General features: G+C 35.6%; 1 protein-coding gene across 2 annotated transcripts in view; it reads left to right on the top strand.

Annotated features, from left to right (window-relative positions):
* Positions 1 to 27,884, top strand: part of LOC145684271 (uncharacterized) — a 323,824-nt gene that overhangs the window by 140,329 nt on the left and 155,611 nt on the right. For both annotated transcript variants that reach the window (XM_081756414.1, XM_081756415.1), the window contains exons 12-16: positions 647 to 822; positions 11,896 to 12,035; positions 15,447 to 15,710; positions 19,375 to 19,609; positions 23,070 to 23,201. In XM_081756414.1, the coding sequence (XP_081612540.1) occupies positions 647 to 822; positions 11,896 to 12,035; positions 15,447 to 15,710; positions 19,375 to 19,609; positions 23,070 to 23,201 (947 nt within the window). The remainder of the gene's footprint in view (positions 1 to 646; positions 823 to 11,895; positions 12,036 to 15,446; positions 15,711 to 19,374; positions 19,610 to 23,069; positions 23,202 to 27,884) is intronic.

Genomic DNA, 27,884 nt, shown 5'->3' with positions numbered 1-27,884 from the left:
CTTTAGAATGTCCACTTATAGCTTTTTTTCTAAAAATGTTGTTATAAATATTAAGTAATAAATAATTAAGGCACAGAAAACTATAGACCATTATACAAATACTTTTGTTCCTGCTGAATGACAATACGTTATATTTGTGTATGTTCCTCTAGGTTTATTTACTGAACACCAGTTCGTAATAATCTCTAAGTCGTGTTGTAAATCAAGACAATCATGCACAAATTTTATCTTGGAGTATATTATGAGATCATCAGCGAACAATAAGTTTTCACTGTTGGATATATGGTCTGGAAGATCGTTGATAAATAATAGAAATAGTAAAGGGCTTAGGTTGGAGCCTTGTGGAACCCCTGATAACGCGAAATATTCGTCTGATTTAAATTCTTTATAGACAACTGTGTGCTTAAGTTCACTTAGATATGATGAAAAAAAAATTGTGAGGGCTGAAGAAAAATTATAATATTCAAATTTGTTTAACAGTATTTTATGATTTACTCTGTCGAAAGCCTTCTCAAAGTCAATAAATATATTACGTCAACTTGGCATCCTTCATCTAACGAGTTAGCTATAAAGTCAATGACTATTAGTGACTATTGCCACATAAATTAAAAGTACATGTAATGATAATTATTTTATTTTATTTTAGAGATTGTGTCTACAGTAAGAGAGATAGTAATGTTGAGGCTTGGTCATATTTCGTTTTGGTTGGATGCCTTTTCTGTAATTCCATTGGAAATTATTTTTATTGGTTTGATAAAGGACAACCAACAATCTAGATGGATAGCATTTCTAACAATTAATAAACTCTTCAAAGCTTGGAAGGTAATTTTACATATACTTAAAAGCTTGGAAGATAATTTTACATATACTTCAAAGCTTGGAAGGTAATTTTACACATACTTCAACGCTTGGAAGGTAATTTTACATATACTTCAAAGCTTGGAAGGTAATTTTACGTATACATTATTATACTTAAAAGTCTATCCTCAAAACTGAAACATAAAAAGCTAACATATTTAACACCAATTTAAAACTTATTTCTTACTTTGAGTTTGTGTCTGGTTTACGGAACACAACTAATTTGGAAAGGTAAGTGTATATGGAACGGCACATGAGCAATGCAAGGTAGATTACAAAACCAGGAGTAAGAGGCTATCAGTGACGTAATTAGGATTTTATTTAGGGGGTGAGCAATGCACAACACGTAAATAAGCATTGTATTTTTCGTTTTCACCCTTTAAAACTCAAACACACAAGGGCGCCATTGGGGAAGCAGGGGGAAAATTGCCCACCTGAGTTTGAGAATTGAATATATTTTAATCGATTGTCTACTAATATACTAGGAGAAAACGTGAAACTCGTGTGTTGGTGGGGAATCTTAACTCCCCCTCCAAGGCAAATCTGAAATGATGCTCCTGTAAACAGATGCTAAATATTTGTAATCTTTTTTCAATTTAACTGGTTTTATTTTAGAAAAATGGAACTATTCATTTTTATCTTTGTACATTTTTACCTGAAAGAAAATGTTGAGACAAGTTGAACCTGAAATATACTGATTGCATTTTTAATGGCAAGAATTGCAGACTAGTGAATCTTATGTGATATGATTAACTAACTAACTAACTAACTAACTAACTAACTAACTCTATGGCCTATGGAACCCGGAGGTTCAATGCCGCGTTCACAAAAGCTCTCCAATGACTTCTATCCTTAGCCAACTGCATCCAGTTTCTACTTTGTATTCCAATCTCTGCGAGATCCATCTTAATATTGTCCTCCCATCTGCGCCTAGGTCTTCCTAATGGTCGTTTTCCGATTGGTCTTCCAGTCAAGACCACTAGCGGATCCAGAAGAATCATTTGGAGGGGGCGGTTCGCTTCCTGGAAGATGAGCATAGCCTCAAAGTGACCAGAATTTCAATTTGCAAAAATGAGACACATATGAATCCGGTGTAAACTTGATTTCCAGATTATATTTTATGACCCGAATTTGTAAGTTTTTTAAATGAAATTATATTCTTTCTCTAGATTTAAATTAAATACGCACTTCCGTTTCGGAGGCGTGGCGGTATCATGAATCACTTCACACTTAGTCACTGCGATTTATCAGATGCGCTGTATTGGACAGTACTTACACACACACACAAAAAATGCTATATTGACGATGGTATTTATCCTGTCATCTGTTATTGCCACGAGGCCTGTCCCATTTTTCCTCTGTGTATATAAATATAGCTTCCCACACTAAAGTGATCGCAAGAAAACATGAAGCTTGACATAACTCTATCAATTTCATTATCCAATAGAATGAGAGGGTACGTTCCGGTCGTCGATCCGTATACGTGTCATTTCTTTTTCAGTGCCTCTCTGAGAGGGACATTATCTTTGATCTCTGGCGCTATGCGAATAACATTTCCTGAGGGCAAGATGTTGAATTTCCGTTACGTTTAGTTTTTCACCATGATTTCAGTTTTTCAACATTGTTGACATTTTCTTAAGTGTGCGTTAAGATTGCGGGTATATAAATCGTACCAAAATCTTCTGATGTATCAAAGGTGAAGAAAACATTTCTATGATTGGTATAGAACACAGGATTCACGAGGAGTTAAGGAGTCACTGACTGATAAACTTTGACACCCATGGAATTGTTCATTTCTCAAGTAAAGCTCCCAACTGTACTCAATTGATGTATTTAAAGATGAATGTGTAAGGAATTCAATTTCTGGTACATCCAGGGATTTTCCACTTAAATAGGAGAGAGCAAGAAGACAAGTATAGGACATTATTACAAAAGTATAGACCTCTGTACATAGGGTATTTTGATTTGTTGCTTGAGTTTAACGTTTCACGGCAATGTCATGACGGCTAAAGAAGACGTGCACTTACTGATTATAGTGGAATTCGAACCACCTTTTTCATTAAAATGTACCCTCACCGGGAATCGAACCCGGGACCATGAGCACCATATAGGGTATTTTGTCCGAATACTCCGCTTTTGCAGTGGTATACTTGAGTATGTAAAGAAAAAAAAAACGCATTAAACCAGATTAGGAACAGGCGGTTGGAAATTGGCTCTATTAGGTAATTTCTTAAAAGCAGCATTTAGAAACATGTATAATTATAGTTACGCTTACAACAATAAAAGTATATTATAGTAGCCTTCGCTTAGGTGAAATTTCGCTCCCAGACCCCCCAATTTGTTCGAAATATGGCTTCGTACAATATAGCAAATGCTTCTACGTGGTACTGTGGCACAATATTTCGCGTTCTCCCTTCTGTGTTTTTCATATAGAATTGGATTGAGCTAAAACGCTGTCACGTAATTCAAACACCTCACAAACATTTTAGTGAACCCTTACCTCTGTTTTTGTCCTTCTACGTTAAGTGGCAAAAAATGCTCAAATCCATGTTTCATTATTTTAAATGAATAATCAAATTAGCAACTTTCATATATCTAGCCGTAAGTGATCCCGAGATACAGGCATCTTATTATAATAATAATAATAATAATAATAATAATAATAATAATAATAATAATAATAATAATAATAATAATAATAATAATAATAATAATAATAATAATAATAAGAATAAGAATACAAAAATACATGTTGAATTGTTTTAAGTGAGAAGTCCATATACCAAATTCCATGTTTCTAACCTTCAAAGATTCTTAGATATCTTATTATAATAATTGCAATCCCCGCCCCCTTTTCTTTCCACCTCTTTTCCCCATTTTAATAAACTATCAAAAAATGTTGAAATGCTTGTCAAATTACTTTAAATGAGAAATCCAAATCCAAATTTCAAGTCTCTAACCTTAAGAGATTTGAAGAGATGACCATCTTATTAAAATAATTTCCACCCCTTTCCCCCTTCCTTTCTTTGAATTTCCCAAAATCCTTCCTTAGTGGTATCCTAGATAACAAATCCTATCTACTGTCCGAATTTCAAGTTTCTAGCTTCAGCGGTTTGGCCTGTGCGAAGATCAGGACCACCTCTGTTATATATGACTACAATAACGGCTTGTAGCTTGTATTATTTCCCAAGAAAAGATGATATGCCATTAAAAGTCACAATGAATGTTTTCGTGTTGAACCTCAAAAGTCACAGTTCTTTGTTGATGTAGTATCTAGCGAGAGTACCGTTGATCTTTGATGCTGAGGTCTGTGGTTTGATACCCGGTGAGTGAACATCGAACGCACTATAGTGGTTCAGATCCAACTTTAAACTCTAGTTCTCGTTCTGTAAAGCATCACTTTTGACGAACGACGTAAATACATGTCAATCAATCAACCAACCTAAAAGTCTCATCTCAGATTCAGAAAGCATTACAGTAAGGAGCGCTGAATATTCTATATTTCTTTTTATTCAAGGTAAAGGTAATTGAAGTTTCAGATTTTGAATTCCACCCCCACATTTTTTTTCTAGGACACAATTTTAAAATATAATTTTTAGTTCATAGAGTGAGCCGTCTTTCCTTCTTCCTACAGCTGTTCGTTCAACGTATGAATCATTCTCTCTCGTTTGCGGCTTATGGTAACCGTCCCAAGGAACTAGGGACAGAAGTATTCACAATTCAAATATGTCTGTATTAAGTACCATTAAGTACCACACATTTTGATTAGACTCTACTAGGCTTGTTACACAGATTGGATCGGCCGGGAAGTCAATATTTGTATTTCCGAATGATACATGCAGGAAGTAGAAGACCTTTGGGGGGGGCGGTCGCCCCTCCGCCCCCCACGTGGATCCGCCAGTGGTCAAGACTTTGAAAGCGTTTCTACCTTCTTCCATTCTAGCTACATGACCCGCCCATTTAAGCCTCCTAGACTTGACGACCCTAACAATGTTGGGTGAACCATATAAATTATGTAGTTCCTCGTTATGAAGTTTCCGCCATTCCCCATTCCCGTTTCTCTTGGGTCCGAATATTCGTCTCAGGATCTTGTTCTCAAATACTTTCAGTCTATGTTCTTCCCTCAGAGTAAGTGACCATGTTTCGCAGCCATACAGAACAACAGGCATGATTATCGTTTTGTATATTTTAAGCTTCAAATTCCTCGACAGAATTCGCGACGACAAGAGATTTTGAACCGAATAGTAACACGAATTTCCTGCTTTTAGTCGACATTTAATTTCTCCGTGAACATGATTTTCGTCTGTTAATATTGATCCTAGATATTTGAAACTATCCACTTTATCAAAAGTATTATTTAATATTTTAACGCGTCCATAACTTGCTGTATTCCGGTCCCGACGCACTTCCATGTATTTAGTTTTCTCTGCATTTACTTCTAAACCCATGTCCCTGCAAGTGTTTAACAAGATCTCTGCATTTCTTTCTATTGTTCTCCTATCATCCCCTATTAAATTTACGTCATCAACATATGCCATAACCTGGTGAATACCGTTCCTTATGTGATATGATACACACAAAAATTTAACAATGAATCTAACCTTTTATTCTATTCATAGAAGAAAAAGAAAGCATCCTCTTGGCCTACCTAATTTCCTGGGCTATTTATCTCCCCTCTTGATTTCCTTAAATTCTAAAATTTTACCTTTCTTCATAACTAAACGATGTAAATATTCCTTTGCTATAATAACTAAAGTCCCATTATGTTGATATCCGTACAAGTTGGTGTAGAACACCAGTTTCGCTTATCAGCTCCTCTTAGTTTTTTGGTGTTACTGACGAGGGTCGATTTGAGTTACAACTAACAACGGTCGAAAATATGATAGGAGAAACGAAAGAAGGTAACAACTGAGAAAAGTAAACAGAAGAGTAGAATGGACGAAAAAAAGAAAAAAAGATTGAAGTCCTAGCATGGAATGAAATTTGAAAAATAACAGTATTATTTCTGAACAAAGAGCATAACTAACTAACTAACTCTATGGCCTATGGAACCCGGAGGTTCAGTGCCGCGTTCACAAAAGCTCTCCACTGACTTCTATCCTTAGCTAATTGGATCCAGTTTCTACTTTGTATTCCTATCTCTGCGAGATCCATCTTAATATTATCCTCCCATCTGCGCCTAGGTCTTCCTAATGGTCGTTTTCCTATGGGTCTACCAGTCAAGACTTTGAAAGCGTTTCTACTTTCTTCCATTCTAGCTACATGACCTGCCCACCTAAGCCTCCTAGACTTGACGACCCTAACAATGTTGGGTAAACCGTATAAACTATGTAGTTCCTCGTTATGAAGCTTCCGCCATTCCCCATTCTCGTTCCTCTTGGGTCCGAATATTCGTCTCAGGATCCTGTTCTCAAATACTTTCAGTCTATGTTCTTCCCTCAGAGTAAGCGACCATGTTTCGCAACCATACAGAACAACAGGCATGATTATCGTTTTATATATTTTAAGCTTCAAATTCCTCGACAGAATTCGCGACGACAAGAGATTTTGAACCGAATAGTAACACGAATTCCCTGCTTTTAGTCGACATTTAATTTCTTCGTGAATATGATTTTCGTCTGTTAATATTGATCCTAAATATTTGAAAGTATCTACTTTATCAAAAGTATTATTTAATATTTTAACGCCTCCACAATTTGCCGTATTACGGTCCCGACGCACTTCCATGTATTTAGTTTTCTCTGCATTTACTTCTAAACCCATGTCCCTGCAAGCGTTTAATAATATCTCTGCATTTATTTCTACTGTTCTCCTATCATCCCCTATTAAATTTACATCATCAGCATATGCCATAACCTGGTGAATGCCGTTCAACTCTAGGCCCTGGTTGCTATCTTTGATTTTCCTTATGGCGTATTCCAGCACAAAGTTAAATAATAATGGCGACAACGCATCTCTTTGTTTCAGGCCATTTTCGACGTGGAAGCTCGTGGACAAAAATTTTCCTACCCGGACTTTACTTTGGGATTCACTTAAACATATCTTAATTAATCTAATTAGCTTTCTCGGTATTCCAAGCTCTGTAAGAACGTTGTATAATGTTTCTCTCCTAACCGAGTCGTAAGCCTTTCTAAAATCAATAAATAGTTGATGTACCGGGGTATTGTATTCCCACTTCTTTTCGAGTATTTGGCGAATGGTAAATATTTGGTCGATAGTTGATCGATTTCGTCTAAATCCGCACTGATAATCTCCAATAATTTCATCTGCGTATGGGGTCAATCTTGCTAACAGAATATTTGAAAGGATTTTATAGGATGTTGACAGAAGAGAGATGCCTCGATAATTATTACAGTCAGTTTTGTCGCCTTTCTTGTGAATTGGAACAATGATTGACTCTTTCCACTCTTGTGGCAATTCTTCCTTGTTCCAGATAAGGAGAATGAGTTTGTGTATCTTGTTCCACAATTTTTCGCCTCCAGCTAAAATTAATTCAGCCGGAATTTCATCTACACCCGGAGATTTGTGTTTCTTTAATTTCTTTATAGCGGCTTCCACTTCTATTCGATTGGGTTCTGGAATATACGGTTCTGCGGTGTGTATCTCCTTTTCTCCACGCACATTAGTTTTTGGCTGCGTGTTCAGCAAATCGTCAAAGAAATCTTTCCATCTATTTAAGAGGCTATCCGTATCAGTGAGAACTGTTCCGTCAGATTTCTTTAATATATAAGCACGAGGTTGATAGCCTTTCTTAAATTCGCTGATCCCCTTATACATGTCCCGAATATTTTTATTTTTACTATTATCTTCAAGTTCCTTAATTTTAGCTTTCAAAAAATCCCGTTTCTTTGTTCTAAAAGTTTTGGAAGTTTCCCGCCTGATATCTGCGAAATTTTGTGTAGTTATTTCATTCGGATTTTGTAGCCACCGTAATTTTGCCTGTTTTCTCTTCTCTACTAGTTTAATGCATTCTTGGTCGAACCATGGTTTGTTCCTACGTATTTCCGCGTGTCCCAGTTTTTCTATTGCTGAACTTTTAATGCTATCTCTAATTTCAATCCAAGTATCCTCAACACTAGTGCACTCCGAGTCTTCTAAAACCGAGAATCTATTCGAAACTTCAATCTGGTATTCCTCTCTTACCTGGCTCTCTTCTAATTTCTTTAAATTAAATCTCTCCGTTTTCGGACATTGAGTATTACCTTTATTCAACGATAATCTCTCCCGTATTATCGCTGCTACCAGGTAGTGATCAGTGTCACAATCAGCCCCTCTAAACGACCGGACGTCAATTATGCTAGATTGTCTTCTTCTATCTACTAAAACGTGATCAATTTGATTATGTGTTTTTCCGTCTGGTGATGTCCAAGTGTATTTATGAACGTCGCGATGTGGGAATTTTGTACTCTTCACGATTAGGTTTTTGGATGTTGCAAAGTTCACGAGTCTAACACCGTTGTCATTACTTTCCTTATGCAAACTTTCGTTCCCTATAATCGGTTTGAAAATATCCTCTCGTCCTACCTTCGCATTGAAATCCCCTAATAGAATCTTCATATGGTATCGCGGGAGTTGGTCAAATATCCGTTCCACTTCTTCGTAAAAACTATCTTTTATATCGTCACCCTTATCTTCAGTTGGAGCATGTACATTTAAAACAATAATATCACACCACCGTCCCTTAAGAGTAATAAAAGAAAGTCTGTCAGTAACAAATTCAACCCGTTTAATTGCTGGTAATATTCGTTTGTGAACGAAAAACCCTGTTCCTAACTGGTGATTTTTATTTCCTTCCCCGTAAAAGAACGTAAAATTTCCGGAATTCTCAGATCCATTTCCTTCCCACCTAACTTCCTGAACTCCTACTAAGTCCATCCTGTATTTCTCTAACTCACTCGTTACAGATTTTAACGCGCCTGCCCTATAAAGACTTCTAATATTCCATGTTCCAAATCTCATGTCCATTTTCTTTTGCTGATGTCGTGCCAAGTTATCAGTCCTTGTCCGAGGCTTTTGTGAATGTTTCTGAACAAGTACCTTTTTTTACAGGATGAGGGTGTTAGCCTTACCCAAACCCCCAAGCTGGAGGACCACTCCTAGTCGTCTGTCCGCGACTGCTTATTCAGTATATTCGCAGCTAACCTCTATATCTAGAGGCCTTCTCCTCGATCCGCAACCTGAGGACGCGCCATGCCGTGGTGACAGGAACCCACGTTACACGGAACAAAGAGCATAAGAAAATCGAAAGTCAATGAAATTCTTAGAAATGGCAAGAAGGATTATTGTTGTACGTGGAATGCGAAAAACTAACACATTTAATTCGGGGGGAAGGGGGGAAGCTTGAGCCCGATAGCCTCTCCTAAATACGCCACTATACTCTTTGGTAGTTGGACCGAAAAAATAAAAATGGGGTGAAAGCCAATTGTAGGTTTCGAATTTAATTTGATTTGGCACTAAAGGGATATAAAAAAGCAGGTAATCAAAAAGGAGGGAGATGGGTGTCAAGACACAAGAGAAAGGAGTGTTACTGGCATGAAGTGCTATCTTGTGTATACGAAATAAGCTAATATGAAAGAAGCACCTTGTTACAGTAAATCTATCGTACCATTGCTACTGTTATAATTTTAGTTTGTGTACAGTCTCTCTTTGAAAAGCCCTATATTCTTACCCACAGTTCGAATTAAGCCAAATAAACGTTGATTTTAGTAACTTCTCGGGCTATCAGTCAAGTGAAGGGATTGACATTCGACGTTTCGAATGCAGACATCGCATTCATCTTCAGGGATTATAATGAAGAGATCGGAGACGTGAGCATGTATATGTAGTGACTATTGGGGTATTCACATCCGACGTTTCGAATGCAGACATCGCGTTCATCTTCAGGGATTATAATGAAGAGACCGGAGACGTGAGCATATATATACAATGATTATTTAGGGTCAGAGCTATGAATGGGAGCTAGTTGTGATTGGCTGAGGGAAATGCTGGACTCTGATTGGCTGATGGATGCTGGCTCCTGATTGGCTGTTGTTGTAGCTACGGGAAATGGTTTTGTTGAGTGTCTGCTTTTTTCCTAAAAAGGGCCGACTAGACTTGAAAAGGAAGCCATAGCTATCTCACCGGAAAGGAACAGCCTCAATAGAGACAATGGGTTTCAACTCAGCAATATCTGGTCGGCCTTTCTCACGAACAGAAACAGACATTCAACAAAGCCACTTTTCGTAACCATAATAACAGTCAATCAGGAGATAGCATCCCTCAGCCAATCAGAGGCCAGCATTTCCCTCAGCAAATCACAAGCCTCCATTCATAGCTCTGTCCCTAAATAATCACTGTATATACCTAAGTACATGCTCACGTCTACGGTGTCTCCATTACAATCCTTAAAGATGAATGCGATGTCTGCATTCGAAACGTCGGATGTGAATACCTAAATAGTCACTACATATACATGCTCACGTCTCCGGTCTCTTCATTATAATCCCTAAAGATGAATGTGATGTCTGCATTCGAAACGTTGGATGTGAATACCTAAATAGTCACATAGTCACTACATATACATGCTCACGTCTCCGGTCTCTTCATTACAATCCCTGAAGATGAATGTGATGTCTGCATTCGAAACGTTGGCTGTGAATACCTAAATAGTCACTACATATACATGCTCTCGTATCCGGTCTCTTCATTACAAACCCTGAAGATGAATGTGATGTCTGCATTCGAAACGTTGGATGTGAATACCTAAATAGTCACTACATATACATGCTCACGTCTCCGGTCTCTTCATTACAATCCCTGAAGATGAATGTGATGTCTGCATTCGAAACGTTGTATGTGAATACCTAAATAGTCACTACATATACATGCTCTCGTCTCCGGTCTCTTCATTACAAACCCTGAAGATGAATGTGATGTCTGCATTCGAAACGTCAGATGTGAATACCGAAATAGTCACTACATATACATACAATCCCTGAAAATGAATATGATGTCTGCATTCGAAACGTCGGGTGTCAGTATCTTCACCAGGTAGATAGCTCGAGATTTACTGAAATTACGTTACCAGAATTTTTTTTTTTCCAAATGTGGATTTTCTTTGGATAATAAAAATCTTTATTTTAAACCAAATTATTAGAAGTTTTCTGCATATTCTTGCAAAAAATATATGGCCCTTTAAAATAAGGTGCTTACATTCCTTATTCTTTCAACGTAATTTTCAGTATACTCAAAATTAAATTGCGCAAAAATCTATCAGTGATTGCTGAGGAATATTGTGTTAATTTACCGTTATATAATAGACAAACCGAAGAATTAACAAACGTTTTTCCTTGTGTTATTATTTTCTGGTTTTATTCGTAATTTAACATTGAAATCGAACTGTAAATATTAAAACCAAAGTGTCGCTTACAAACAAAATAACATTTTGATGATATCAATATAATTAAGGTACCTACTGAGTATTATGTATTTATAAATAGAAACGATCCATTATCTCCCTATAAGGGTACAAAAAAAACAAATTAACAAAAGTTTCAAAAATTGTATAATTCCGGCCCCAGGCAAAAGTCGCAAAAAATTTCAACGGATTACATTGTTTTTAATCAAGGTCTACTTTCCCATTGAGTTTGATTGCGATAGGCCTGAGACAACTGTGTTTCTTACCTTGTAAGTGTGAAAGGGCTTAAAATTTTCGCAAAAGATAATGACATACATGTATTCTTGTGTGCGAAGAATAGAAGCAACAGGTGAATTATGAGGGGCGAGGCCGTAGGTTGAGAAAATTTTGGGGTCTGGGCTGGAGTCGAAAGCTACCCGAAGGTTAGTATTATAGTTCCCATTTTGGGCATTTGTGTATTACATACATAGATTTATTTATTTAATTTTTAATTCCCCATTTAAAATTCTATTGACAAAATTATACCTTTTCATTTTATTTTTTTTATTTTATTTTATTTATTTATTATTATTTATTATTATTATTATTATTTTTTTTTTTTTGTAAATAAAAGTAAATATTCACATTCTTTATCATTTCAGATACCAGCTTATTTTCGGAAAATTGAAAATCGACCTAATATCAATCTTCTAATCGTAAGACCAATTAAATACGCACTGTATCTGCTGCTAGTTGACTACATAGCTGGAATATTTTTCTATTTACAAGCCTGCTTTACCGAGTAAGTATTACTTTTTTTTTTTTTTTTTTTTTTTTTTATCAAATACTAAGAGCATACGTATTTACTGAATTATACTTAAGGTACAGACATTGACGTTACTAGAATTTTGATTAGTGGGGCCATGGCTTCTTTGTTTCTGAGAATTGAAATAACTTTTCATTTTCAGTTCGTGGTCCGGCGGTATTCTAGGGGAAGCCTGCCACTATAAAACAAGGTTTATGGGGTTCTTGTCCGTCGTTTTTGTGGAATGGACCTTGAAGAAAAGCAAAGTTACTCGAATATTAACGTTGATAGAAAAAAAAATGAAGTGTACTGGGTAAACTTAGAAAAAGTATATAACCACCTAAAAGTTCGAATCGATGTTTCTTGAGGGAATTGTGTAGTTTGCATCCATGTAAACGTCTCATATAACCTTAGTGCTGCAAAGGAAAGCTAAACTTCGTGTAGTTTGCATCCACGTAAATGTCTCATGTAACAATGCTGCAAAGGAAAGCTAAACTTCGTGTAGTTTGCATCCATGTAAACGTCTCATGTAACCTTAATGCTGCAAAGGAAAGCTAAACTTCAACCATGATCTGATCTCAAACTCTTGAACCTGCTCTCCAAAGTATAGGCCTAATTTTTTATCGCTGAGCCAGTATGGTTTGAATAGTTGCATCTTGCTAATATGAAGCTTGTAACTACAAGGGTCATTTCATAAATAATGCACACTATGGCGAAACTGCGGATTAGATTATGAAATCGAGGTAAACATTTTGTCAGTTGAAGCTGAGGTCTCAAGGCAGCAGGACGTGTACTTATGTGCTCTCTAGTAAATACAATGTGGCTGTGACAAGTTGGAAATGGAGGATGCAAGTGTCTCGGGTAACGTATCTATTGAAGATCAGAGGTCGTACATGAAGATTGAAACTTTATGTCGCAAAACTCCCACAGAAATTCACAGTGCCTTATGTGAAGTTTGAGGTGAGATAACAGTGGACCGTAGTATAGTTTATCGTTGGACTACTCGTTTGCGTAGTGGTCGTGTGAGCATAAAGAATGATGCAAAATCAGGAAGGCCGAAATCATCAACCAATGTAAGAAGTGTGCAACTTATGACAGACGCACTTTAACAAGATCGCCGTGTGATACTTGAGGAACTTTCTGACATCACAGGGATCCTATCTGCGTCAGTATACCGAACTCTGACAAGTGATTTACAGAAGAGAAAAAATTCCGTCCGATGGGTCTTGATTGCTGAACAGAAGTAGGCACGTCTGGACATTGCAACGGAGCTGAAATAAAGATTCAACATTGAAGATGAGGACTTTCTGCGTTGCATTATTGCTATCGATGAAATGTGGATCTGATACTTTGAGTTGGAGTTGAAATCACAATTCAACGAATGGAGAGCTCCTTTTCTCCAAGACCAAAAAAGTGCCGCCGATCTCAATCAGCGATTAAGCAAATGATTTTTGCTTACAATCACCAATGCATTATCATAACGGACAGAATTCCATGTGGAAGAAGTGTCACAGCAGCGCATTATTGTCAATTTCTGCTGAAACTGCGCAGAAAAAATACAGAAAACCCGACCACAGTTCTTCAGGGCGAGTTCACTGATTCTTCACGCCAACGCTCGCCTGCACACCGCAAATGCTGTACGCCAAAAGCTTCGCAAATATGGTTGGAAAATGCTACCTCTTGCTCTCTATAGTCCGGTCACGACTCCATCAGCCTACGACCTGTTTTCAAAGTTGAAGCATCATATGCATGGACGTCGGTTTCCACGTCTGGAAGAGTTTTCTGCAGCCCTTACCCGAACCATTCGACAGTTTCACAAAGATAGCGTCCTTGATGGAATATAGAAGCTACCCGTACGTTGTGGTTCCGTCATTCCGTACTTGTCATGTTCTTAGATTTGTGCCATTTCCAGAAACGGAGACAAATATGAGATGAAAGTGGCACCTCGTGGCATTCTACCATACTCCCGTATAAATAACTTGAAAAAACCTTCCTCTGCCATCAAAACTAAGTTGGAGTAGGTGACTTTCTTTCACTTCCCTCCCCGCTGTGTAATATATACATAGTTCATTAAAATGATACTAAAAATGTTCATTTAGTGTAAGATTGAAACCGCTATCTAATTTTTATTGCTTTTCCGTAATGTATGGAAAATTTTAAATTGTTGAGTATCATATTTCATTAGTTCTTTATAAAATAAAATTTACGTATTATCGTGTGGAATTGAAAAACAAATAGAAAGATATAAGATACTCTTAACCCATGTGTTTATTTCCCCTCCCCAACCTCCTCCTCCCATTAGACTCTACGGACTTTGAACAGAAAGTTTCGCGGAGTTGTGATAAAAGAAACAATTCGTTGTTCTGAATGATTTTTTTTTTTTTTTTTGCGTGCTAGTAGAACAAACGTTTCATTCTTGCTTGTGTGGACTACTGATAAACAGTTCTTCAGTTTTCGAGTGTTGTTTCTGGATTTTGCAGCACACAATAAGTTATTTCCGTTTTCTCTCTGTACAATACAGAAGAATCGGGAAATATTTTTCCCCCTCGTAACTAGAAACAATATCGGACTGGTGCTTAGTAAAAATATGCAGAATACCCGTATACCTTTTTTACTGTATAAACACGTACATTCAACCGAGACCGTTCTAGGAGGCCTAGAATTCCCAAAAAGAGATTTTCGAGGAATTTTTTTGATTTTCCTCTAATTTCTCTTTCCACGTACGTTACGGGACCATGAGCATCATACCGTCTGAAAGCTAGTAACATTCTGAACAAAATCATACATCAACCGTGAAAATCGAATTAATATTGCTCTGTCCGGAAAATTTTATTTCAGGTCCTATCTTTTCTCGACGATTTTGTACAACAGGGTTGGAAATATTTTTTTTTCTCGTAACTAGAAACAATATCGGACTGGTGCTTAGTGAAAATATGTAGAATACCCGCGCACATTTTTATGATATATTACAAGCACGTACATTCACACGGGGTCGTTCTAGGAGGCCCAAAACTCCCAAAAAGAGGTTTTAGCAGGGATTTTTCCAGATTTCCCCCTAATTTTCCTTTCATGTACGTTACGGGGCTATGAGCATTATGCCGTCTGAAAGCTGGTTTCATTCTGTAGAGAATGACGTGCGAACCAACAACTTCTGACCGAATAGCACCGAAGCAGTAGCTACTTTACTGAAAGTCTACAATTTCCTTTAAAAACTCCGAAGTGTTAAAAGAGTTGCGTTGTCACACCTTGTATCGTTCCATCAGAGATTACTGTGTAATCAATGTAATGAGTTTGTAATAAATATGAACCAAAAAAAAAAAAAAAACATTTATTTTTATTTATTTATTACGCTCCATTTTAAAAATATGACACACTGATATTTTAACGTGTATTTTTTTTCCTCTTTAGGTTGTGTTCACATAATAGTTGGTACAGTGTGCTAGCAAATACGCAACTGGACGTGGATGACCCATCTCCCATGTTTAGATTACATCTGTCATTATGTTTGTATGTTGGTTCCATAATACTGTCTTCCGCAGGATTCGGTGATATAACCCCACACAATAAACAGGATATGATTATAACTTACTTAATGATTGTCTTAGGAATGCTTCTGGTTTCATTTTGTGCTGCTGAATTATCTGCTACCTTGAGCTTGATACTTACTGCTTGGTAAGATAACTTTCGTTATTTTTAGAAGTATTAACCGTATTAAGAATTTCCTTACAATACGAAGTTCAGTTCTCAAATTTCACAGCTTAGCCAGCACATTATAATCTTTATTAACGAACTGAGAGCAGAATTACAGGAAAAAAAAAAAAAAAAATACTTGTTGAGAATGCTCCGAGAGCATTCTTATTAATCTCTATAGGCTTTATACCAATTGTTCTATGTACTTTATTATTATACTCATTAAACAATTCTTGTAATATATCTACAATTTCCTTGCGTACTAATTTTTTTTTTCCCCACATGTTTTGTTTAAGATTTCTGTTAAAACGTTCTTCAATATGTTATTTTACGAAGACACATGCTCAAAAATGAAAAAAAAAAATCGCAAAATAATCTCTCTATGACTTACGGTTCCCGAGATATGGCTCGTAAAATTTCCCGAAAGTCGGAACTTTTTGGGCCAATATCTCGGAAACGGTAAGTCATGGAGAGATGATATTGGTGTTGATCAATACCTAAGAGGATGGTAAATACTTTGGTACCGAATAGTAACCGATGGTCACCGGTCAAACCAGTGGCCACAGTTTACTATTTGGTACTAAGATGTTCATTATTTCTCTTAGGTATTGGTCAACCCCAATATCATCTCTCTATGACTTACAGTTCCCGAGATATGGCTTCTTAAGTCTCCCGAAATCGGAAATTTTTTGGCCAATATCTCGGGAACGGTAAGAGTGACGCGAAAAGTTCCATCACTTCTGTCAGATAGTTTTTGAGGCTCTATTGAATGGAAGGTTCAAAATTTAAAAATTCGCAAATAACAGACCCACATACAGACATAGAGAATTCAATAACAAACCTTTTTTTTTTTTTTTTTTTTTTTGGAGTTCGTTGACTAGTACAAGAAAAAAAGGATGATAAGAAAGAAAAGAACAATGAAAAGGTTGATAATGACTTAGTAAAAGAAAAAAATAAAGGAAAGGAAAAGAGAAAGAAGAAGAAAATTGGAAATTTTCAGTTTCAAGGTGAATGTGGGGACGCAGCTTAACATTGATAAAGCCACGGAAAATATTTTGGGGTAAACCCGAGAGGATGGTAGGTGGCGAAAATGTCTTAGTAAATTGACACATTTATGTATTTGTTGTTTTTAGGTAACAGTCTGTTGTTGACTCGTCGTTAAGAGTCTGTCTGTCACTAAAAATAATACAAAATTTATTTTTATTTTGCTTGTTTATTCATAAGTGAAAGAAGATAATGAAATGCAACTTAGCATAATAATAAATAAAGTTATTCTACAACAGAAAATATCAACTTGAAAAATTTTGAGTGTTGCCATCCATAGAAATTACAGTGTTGCCAAAATAACATTTCCCCCAAAATCAAAGTTAATGCAACGACTAGAGGAACGAACTTAACTGCATTTGATTACTTATCATGTTGTTTTGGAATCCTGTGAACTACTTTTTAAATAACATTATTATTTAATTTTAATAACTGTATGTAAAAACTGTTATGTTTATTACAAACTAAATACAACTATTATTTAAAAAGTGGTTCATAGGATTCCAAGATAACACGATACGTAATCAAATGCAGTTGAATTCGTTCCTCTAGTCGTTGCCTTAACTTAGATTTTGGGGGAATTGTTATTGTGTCAACACTGTAATTTTTATGGATGGCAACATTAAAAATTCTTCGGGTTCATATTTTCTGTTGTAGAACAATGTTATCTATGATTGTGGTGAGTTGCATTTCATTATTATTGTATTATTGTACTTTTTTATTTTTTTATTATTTAAATTTTGTATTTTTTTTTTTTAGTAAGACATGCTCTTAAGAAAAGATAAGGTATGACAAAGGATCGTTGAGAGTTATATGGGTTATTAAATATAATAATTTATAGTTATGAGCATAGGGGTTCATAGGTGTAAGTCAACAGAATAAAGTAGTTTGCAGATCGAATTAGTTTTTATTCCAAGAAATTAGGAGGAAAATAAGTGTTCATTTTAAAGTTGCTTAATTCATGGATTTAGTAAGCTAGAAGCAACATCTTATATCATCTAGTTATATACTAACTTAACCTTTCGGCAGTCGCGCTGTTGTAAAAAGTACAACAGTGTTGTTGTTTTTGTTGTAAGTCACTAACTGACTGAACTGACTGAATTGCAACTGACCGAATTTATTGCATGTGTCGTTTGTATTTTTATTTATTTTTACTATTTTGAATGTGACAATGGGATCACAATGTGGATATAAGTCAATAACATCTTTACTGTTAAGTGTTGTAAAAAGTACAACGCGCGACTGCCCGTGTTACATAGACAGACGCGACTACCGAAAGGTTAAATAGTATGATTATAAATAATAATACAAAAATTGTTTTGGAAACTGCACTACAGTTGGAAGGGAAAAAATGCAATATTTCGGGTGACACTTCGTTAGAATAGATAGACACTTCGTTAGAATCAGAAATTTTCAGCAGAGGATCCGGGATATTGATTTTGAGTCTGGGTCCAGGATTCAAGTTATGGATACAAATCTGGATCTAAGATTAGAATCCAGATTCGAGATCCAGATATCGGGTCCAAGTTCAGATCTGAATCTCGGATCCAGATCCAGATCAGATTCTTTTGTTTATCTAATGAATCTTGTTTACAATTAGTATCAATCTAATATACAGGGTGGCCACAAAGTCCCATTACCTCTGAAAATAAGTAACATAAACCACTAAACGTACGTAAATAACTACACGGAAAGAACTGAATGACATTAGCAACAATGCTTTCGAAAAGTTTTATTGAGATAGAAAACATTAAGTGTGCAAAGGATCAATCTGTCAACCGTCATTCTCATGACAAAGGATAATACGCCGCCAGATTCTGTGCGACATTTTGCGGAACATTGCAGGTGTAACTTGAGTGAAAGCTTGTTTCACAGCTTCTGTCAGTTCGGCAGTGGTATCGTAATGTTTTTGTGGAACGATGCCCTTTATGAACCACCATAGTGCATTGTTATAAATGGTTAGGTCTGGGCTTCGTGGTGGCAAGGCAAGTGGTGCGGGCAGATCCGGACTACCAAGACCAATCCAACACCCAGGAAAGACTTCCGTAAGATATTCGCGTACGGCGAAGGCGTAATGGGCAGGTGTCCCATCATGCTGAAACCAACATGTTTCTTTGATTCCGTGCTCCCCCAAGAGAAGAACAAACCAGTTCTGCAGTATGTCCAGGTATCGCTGGTAATTCACAACACCGTCGAAAAAGAACGCCTCAAACACGCGTCTAATCTCCGCGCCTGCCCATATCATCACATTAGGGGAAGTGTGTCCCAATTCTTCATAAAAGTGTGGATTGCTCTTGGACCAAAAGACAACATTGCGTGCGCGAGAACTCCTCTAAATTGCACACTCATCGGTAAAGATCACTTTGCCATGTTTTGGTATTGTATCGAACGTCTGTAGTAGTTCACACAGTCTGAAACAATGGAAAACCTTACATTAGCATTTATCAAGGGATAACAGGAAAACTTACATTAGCATTTACTAAGGAATAACGGGAAAACTTATATTAGCATTTATCAAAGAGTAACGGAACTTTGTGTCTACTCTGTAGTATGTTTAGAAGGTCAAATAGTAATTCAACAGAGATCTATACTGTATTTCAAGGACTGATTTTCAAGAAACTGTCAATGGTATACAAACATATATGAAACAAAATAATTTACCAGAGACCATTAAGAAAAGAGTATACGCCTATTTAACTATTGAGTGGGAAGAGTGGGAAGGATATCATGCTTTGAATAGTGAACCACTTCTAAATGGTGCAACGGAAAAATTAAGAGCTACTGCATTGGCATTTGGAAAAGCAGATATTCTGTTCCAGAATATGGAATTATTCAAGGTAAATTAACATATATATTGTAATAATTTGTGTAGTCCGAGATTCTAGCCCTAGTCCAAGATAGTCCGAGATTCTAGCCCTAGTCCGAGATAGTCCGAGATTCTAGCCCTAGTCCGAGATAGTCCGAGATTCTAGCCCTAGTCCTGGTGGACAAACACCATGCTCGTGGGTTTTCTCGGGGTTCTCCCGTTTCCTCCCACTTTCTTTATTCCACCATTTCACTCATTTCTCATTATCACCGTCTCCTTTAGCCTAACCGGCATATCCGTGGGACGTTAAACTTAAAGATTTCATTGCATTTTTTCTAGCCCTAGTCCGAGATAGTCCGAGATTCTAGCTCTAGTCCGAGATTCTAGCCCTAGTCCGAGATAGTTCGAGATTCTAGCCCTAGTCCGAGATAGTCCGAGATTCTAACTCTTCACCTATTTATTTTACAAAAATACAAAATACACACAAGGTGTCTACAAAGTTTATCTATCTTCCTTATGACCAGAGGTGAAGGAAGTAATGTTCCATACGGGAAAGGCTTCGCTCATGGCAGCCAGCGGAGTGTCTTGTAGCGACTTCAGGTTAAGGTCCTTGGGTAACCTCCTCAGCTCATGGCAGCCTCGCCAGGTATGGTTTGTTTTTGAGGCATCCCCTTTGATTCAAGGTAGCCTCCTGGGATTTTAGGAAATGATCCCTTTTGTCCAATGCGACCTCCAGAGCTTATTAAGGAATAGCGATCAGTGGTCCACTGATTTCTCCTTCTTTTTTGGCTCCACTTTTATAGGCTCTCTTCAGGGTTCGTCCTCTTTCGGTTCCCATCGTGTTGATCTTCGTGTCTTCCTGATGCGTGTAACGTCTACTTGTTTATAAACAATAGCACATGTCGTCTGTAAACATGTGCTCATGCTGTAATGTGGGGATCCTTACACACACACCCACACTGAAAAAAATAATATACAAGATTATTTTTGAAAAAGACAGTTGTAATGAACTGAGGTAAAGTTTCTGATAATACAATTACAAATTTAACCATTATGATAGGAATCCTTACAATATATATATATATCCTTTCTAGAAATTATTTAATATTTTGACTGGATTCGATAGTACTAGGTGGTCGATTAAATTGTGTAGTAAATGCTGCGATGAAGACTTAAGCATTAAGCATTATCAAAAGATGTAAAAGCTCTGATGAGTCGTACGAGTATATATTTAGAATACAATCCCAAAAGTTAACCATTAAATATTTAGTGTTAAAATTTGAATTTATTTTTGTTGTGTAAAATGTAGTTATCCAAAGAAAATTCACATTTTTTAAAATAGATATTAAGTATCAACAACTGCATTTATTTCTGTAGAGTAAAATATGGTAAAGTAGAGATATTCACATTGTATTGCAGACGAAGATAACCATTAGGCGTCTAAGAGCTTGACATACTAAAGATAATAGAAAATTTACCATTTTTATTTTGCTTGTTTATTTAAAGTGAAAGGAGATAATGAAGTGCAACTTACCACAATCATAGGTAGTGTTATTCTACAACAGAAAATATGAACCTCAAGAATTTTCAGTGTTGCCATCCATAGAAATTACAGTGTTGCCAAAATATCATTTCCTCCAAAATCTAAGTGAAGGCAGCGACTAGAGGAACAACTCCACTATGTAAAGCTTCAGTTTGTTTTATTGTAGGATATTCATTGCAACTTAATTTTGTTTTATTGTAGAATGTTGATTCCCACTATATAAAGACTGAATTTGTTTTATTGTAGGATATTGATTCCAACTTTGTAAAGGATTATTTTGTTTTGTTGTAGGATGTTTGATCGCAACTTTGTGAAGGTTTCATTGGTTTTATTGTGAGGTAATCCCAAATTTGTAAAGGACAGTTTTTGGTTTATTATATGAGGTTGATCCCCACTTTGTGAAAATTTAGTTTGTCCTCTTATAGGATGTTGATCACAAGTTGGAAAGGTTTCATTTGTTTTATAGTAAGATGATCCCACTTTTGTAGAAGATTATTTTATTTTATTGTAAGAAGTTGATCATAACTTTGTAAAAGTTTATTTTTTGTTGTAGAATGTTTATTCCAACTTTGTAAAGATATGTTTTGGTTTCTTGTAGGTTGTTAATTCTAAATTTGTAAATAGTTAGTTGGTTTCATTCTAAGATATTGATCCCTACCTTGTATAAAGGTTTAGTTTATTTTATTACAGGATATTGATTTCATCTTTGTAATGGTAAAGGTTTATTTTTTTCTGTTGTAGGATGCAGATCTCAACTTTTTAATGATTTATTTCTCTTATTGTTGAATATTAATCCCAACTTTATGAAGGTTTGTTTTACTTTATAGCAAGATATTGATCCCAATTTTATAATGGTCTATTTTGTTGTGGGGTGCTGATCACAGGTTTATAAAGATTTAAGTTGTCTTTTTTACATTATGTCATTCCCTAATTTGTAAATGTTAATTTGTTTTATTGTAGGGTGTTGATTTCAAATTTGTAAAAGTTTGTTACAAACTTTGGAGGGGACAGATTACCGGGGTGACTGGGGTGTATGGAATACCCCGAGGAAGGCAGTAGGTCCGGGGGTTCTTCCCCTGAAAATAAAAAAAAAGGGTCTTCGTACATTGCATTTTAAAGCATTTTTGACTTAAAAAGCAAACAAAAACTTAAGATTTTTTTTGTGTTTTATTTTTACCTTCGATAATCTAAATTTTTGGAAAATGTTATACTAAAAACACACACATAGTTTACTGTTGGTTTATTTAATTAAACAGTAAAATTCATTTTTGTTTTACAATTTTAGTTAAACTTAAATGATACCAAGAGTTTGTCAAAAACAAAATAATGGTAAAAAGTAGGGTGAAGTGAATACCCAGAAACAATGAAGTTTTGAAAACAGGTTTTAGGCCTAGAACTAATGTAAATGAGGTTTAACAATCTATAGTTTTAAAAATTATTTGAAAATTATGTTTTTAGCTATACTAAACTCGCTTTGCTGCTCGTTATCTAAACAAAACAGTTTGTTACTTAACAGTTTACTCCACCTTCACCTTCATAAGGCCAAAAACTGATTGTCTTTCTTCACAATGGAAAACAAATTTTTGTGCTATTTTTTCATATCCACATTGTCTAACATTGTTTTATGAACATAGCAAACTGCTACATAGTTGAACCCCTTTTGGGTCATAGTTGATCTAAGATACTTGAAATATTGGTGGAGGGGGAAGGGGACGACAACCGTTTTATAAATATCGGAGGAACACGTCCTCAGCGTCCCCGGTGGGATTGACGCATGTGTATACCAGGGCGTACAATCAACCCTAAAACTTTATAATCTTATATAAATTAATAAACGCGTTTAAGGTAAGTAAAACATTTTTTTATTATGTAATTGTAAAGGTTTACTTTTATTGTATTGTAAAATGTTGATCTAAACTTAGTAAAGATTTATTTTCTTTTATTGTAGGATGTTGATCCAGATTTTGTAAAGGAAGTGGCAGACACAGCCGATGAGTTTACACTTGCTCCGAATGAGATAATAACACGTATTGATGAGCGTTCAGTTTATTTTTATGTAATTGAGGAAGGGTTTTGTGAGGTAAATGATGTACTTCATCTAAGATAGAATATAGTTCTCTTTAAAGAAGAAAAATGAAAAAAAAAAAAAAAAAGTGAAATGAAATCTTAAAGTTTTACGTCCCACGATTATGTCGGCTAGGCTAAAGGAGACGGTGATGATGAGAAATGAATGAAGAAAGTAAAAGAAAATGGGAGAACCCCGAAAAAAAATCCGCCCACACAGTCCACCACAAAGCTTACTTGTGCAAACTGGGATCGTACCAGGGACCCCATGCACCAGAGGTGAACGCTCCACCACTGAGCCACTGCTGCCCAGGAAGGAAAATGTTTCTTTCAATTTGTTCAATTATATTATGCAGCCAACTATCAGTCGGGCTGCATAATATAAGGATGTTAATTTAAAAGGAATAATTTAGAATTCAAGAATGAATCAACTTGAATATAGCAATCTTAAAAAAAATCTAAATCTTTGTTTAATCTTTGTTTATTAGTAAAAGAAACAGCATATATATATATATATATATATATATATATATATATATATATATACGCATAGTTCTGCGTATTATATATACATATAGTGGCGTATTTACGGGGTGGCTTTCGGGCTCAAGCCCTCCCTCCCGAAATAAATTTGTTAATTGCACATCTTCATTGAAATTTGTCGGCACGCAAAGGTAAAAATATAAGTTCTTATTCACATGTTGTGCATAGCCCTCCCCGAAACAAAATCCTAAATACGCCACTGTGTACACATATATATATTTATGCCCCAGGAAATTCGCAGTATTCGTTATTTTGCACAAAGTTTCCTTAGATTTAAATAATTAAGTTAAAGGAACTATCAAGTCAAATTCACGAATACTGAAAATTAACGGTGACACACGATTTGCTAGTTCCAAATAAACGTTATAACAGGTTATCAGTTTCAGTTTTTTTTTCAACAAATATGCACATTTTTCATAACAAGCAAAACTTTATTAAAAATTAATATTTGTAACAAAGATATATATATGTATATCAAATAAAGTTTAATTATTCAATGAATCAGATCTTACTAAATAGATTAAATTCAGTCAAAGATCTTGGATTTACATTTGGTAGGAAACTGACATTTAATAACCATGTAGAGAACATAGTTAATAAATCTCTCAAGATGTTAGGGTTCATAATTAGAACTGGAAAGGAATTTAACAATAGTACCACAGTAACAAAAATGTATTATTCCTATATCCGATCAAAAATGGAATATGCTGCTGCTATCTGGAACCCATCACAACAGCAATACCGACACCAAATGGAAAAGGTCCAATCTAAATTTATCAAATACTTGACGTACAAGAGAACTAGAATCTATCCATATTATGAAAATTATCTAACATTAATAGAAACTTCTGTATCCCTACATATGAACAAAGGCGAAACGTAATAGATCTGATTTTTCTCCGTAAAATAATACAAAACGAGTTAAATTGTACGGATCCCATATCAACACTAAATTTTCATGTTCCGACACTTAAAACTTGTCCTGATAACTCTGGCTTGTTCTATTGCAAAAAAAGCAAAGACCAACGTATTATTGAAATCACCAATCTGGAGAATGAGCTCTATATATAACAAAATAAACAAAATATGTATCGAACACAAAGAAATAGACATAGGTAATATGAACTGTATGCTTAAGAAAACTATTTAAATATATTATGTAATACACCAACACTATAATTGGTCTTATGCCTGTTGTGTTGATGGAAAATAAATAAATATATTCTACACACCAGATAATACAAAATTATATTCTACAATAAATATATTCTACACACCGGTCAAACCAATCAAGTTAATGAAAGCACGAAACAAATCACTAATTTCTTTTTTTTTCCTTCTTGTTTTTCTTTTTCTTTTTAAAATTATTTTTTATATGTCTTCGAGCCAAAGGATTGAATATTGCCGATTTTAGTAGTTAGAAATCTTAAATAGCTTCTTCATTATAGCCAAGACCAGCAATATTACTTTCAAGTATCTCCTTTTTAAGAGTTTTAACACTATTACACGTATCACATCAAAGAGTCATTCAATCAAGTTAACAAAGTCAATTGCACAAAATTTTTTAAGTACCTACCGCCTTCATACCTGATGATCAACTATGACGCGTAACAACTGATTTCCCCCGCAGGTGGTCTCAGGCACGACGTAACAAATACTACTAGCGCTATAAACGGGAAGTAGAAAACTACAAGCGTTAGATAGTTATCTCGCTACTAACCTTATCGCCTTTATGATGGAGATTTTTATTAACAAACTTTTATGTACAAAATTTAATTGTTCGACTGTGCGAACAACAGAAACATAAAAAAAACATAAAAATTTGCATCTCTTTCCTGAGTGAATTTTCAATGCTCTTTGTCCCTCTTTTTTCACTATGTTTCCTTCCTAAAGTGTGAAGTCCGGTTGACTTTTGTTTTTTAATTCTCAAGTATTATTTTCTTGACAATATTAAGCTACATCATTTTCTCAACAATTACACATAACAGTTTTTCAGTAATCTGTTCTTAATTCTTTTTTTCTTTCTTTCTTGCTCTAAAATCTCCGTGTTTGGAATTTTATTCTGTTACTATCATTATTTTATTTATATTAGTAGTGTCACCAACGTTGCTAGTAGACTTGCATTGTCGGTAGCTTTCCTGTACTGTAGGGAGGCAAGGATATGAACTGACGAAGGTGACAAATCTCATTGAAACGTCTAAAGTGAAGATTCTATATCCTACCGATCGGTTGCTTAAATGAGTACAAACTTCATTAGTATTACGTATGAATTCATCCTATAAATTCATTCATATTTTTATTCATTTCTCTCTAAGTTCTTTCACATTATATATCGTAGTTTCTAGTTCTTAACTAATTAACGATCGTTTCATTGATCTTATTGGCAGCATTCTTAGGATCAGTATGAAGGGTAAATACTTGGTACTGGTATTTATACTTATAATTAGAGTCCGTATTTTTATGTAATATCAACCCCCTAAATATGTACATAAATATGTAACAAAACTCGATTTATAAATATGTAAGAAATATGCAATATTATATAAGAATATGTAATATTACATATGTTACATATTTATGAAAACATAATATTAACACGCGTATGAGTATGCAATATTTAAACGAATTATGAAAATAAAAAGGAAAATCTACTACACTTTATCCTGCTTAATGCAAGTCCCCCAATGAAGTGAAATGCTTGAACAGCTGAGACAGCCATACGTCATTGACGTGACTGCAGTATAATAAAAATCAGACGCAAATGAAGGAAGATGTGAATCGGTTAGAGAGAAACAGGAAAGCCCCGAGAAAAGCAATGCATACGGCAATTGTACGTCAGAATTCTCATGTGGTGTGGTGTGGTCCCGTTTCAAATCTAGAACCTATTACACTAAATGCGCATCCGTCACCACGGCCCAATCTTGAAATGAATTATACGCAATATACAAATTTAAATACTAAAAGCAACTTAAGACGAAATGTATTGTTTTATATATATTTATTTCATGCAGGGAAAAGCAGTCTTATATCTTTTAAACAATGCAAGCTGAACTAAGATTGAAGAATATTTCTACTAATGAACATTTTTAATTTGAAATAAAGTACTTACAAAAGATGTGCCTGCAGTTCAACTGTGTGTTGTTACACAATGGGTTACAAGGTACATGACCAAATGATCAGAAGCAAAATTTTGTCAGCGATCGGATAAAATATTCTTGTATGCAGAGAATGATCTCTCCACATCACATGAGGTAATAGGAGCGTATTTCAACAGGGGGATGTAGTTGGGAGAAAATCTTCAGGAGGGGGTTCTTGTTTCACCATTGAGAATCTTACACACTGCCAATAGGCTGTCGTAACCCGGGTTTCTTTCCAGCACTGCATTTAGTTTCTTTCGAACTTTTTCTTCTACATTTCCATACACACCTTGCAGCATTCTCTTTGAATCCTCTATGATTTCAATGGATTCCGGAAGAGGCCGCCCAACAGTCTCTAGCTTTTTAATGTTTGTAGGTAGCCAACCAAAATTGCTGTCTATGTATGTGATATCACACGCTACTTTTGAGTCATTAAACAGTTTCTGAGCAATGCCAACTGACACAGCAGACTCCGATGGAAATGAATGAACAACAGGCTTAATTTTTTGAAAATGTTCATTGTAGAAATGTACTGCCTGTATCCAAGTGTCCCATCGCGTTAGCAGAGGCTCCGGAGGAAGTGGCACGTCTGGCAGTTGATCTTTGTAAACTTGAGGACGTTGTGTCGCTTTAACAAACATTTTTTTTTTTTCGTGGAAGAAACTAGTTGATTTACTTCGCAAAAGTTGTTTCTCACCTCATCAGCAACACGCTGAAGAGCATGGGCCATAGAGGTGAAATGAATTAAGTGAGGGTAAAAAACTGTAAGTGCTCTAGCCGTTTTTAACATGTACGCTGCACTGTCTGTATAGAGAACAAGGACTTTTCTTCCTGAACTCCTCCTGGCTACACCACTTTAAGACTATCGTTTACAAAGCGAGCAACCGTGGAATGATTCGTGCGTTCCAGCAATTTACTCGCAATAAGATAGGATTTAGATAGAGCATCTTCACTTAATTTTCCAATCACTAAATTTGCTACATAACGTCCTAAAACGTCTGTTGTTTCGTCCACAGAAA

Source organism: Thermobia domestica, chromosome 4 (genome assembly GCF_964235325.1).
Source record: "Thermobia domestica chromosome 4, izTheDome1.hap1.1, whole genome shotgun sequence".
NCBI lineage: Eukaryota > Metazoa > Arthropoda > Insecta > Zygentoma > Lepismatidae > Thermobia > Thermobia domestica.
This window is presented reverse-complemented; position numbering and strand designations above follow the sequence as displayed.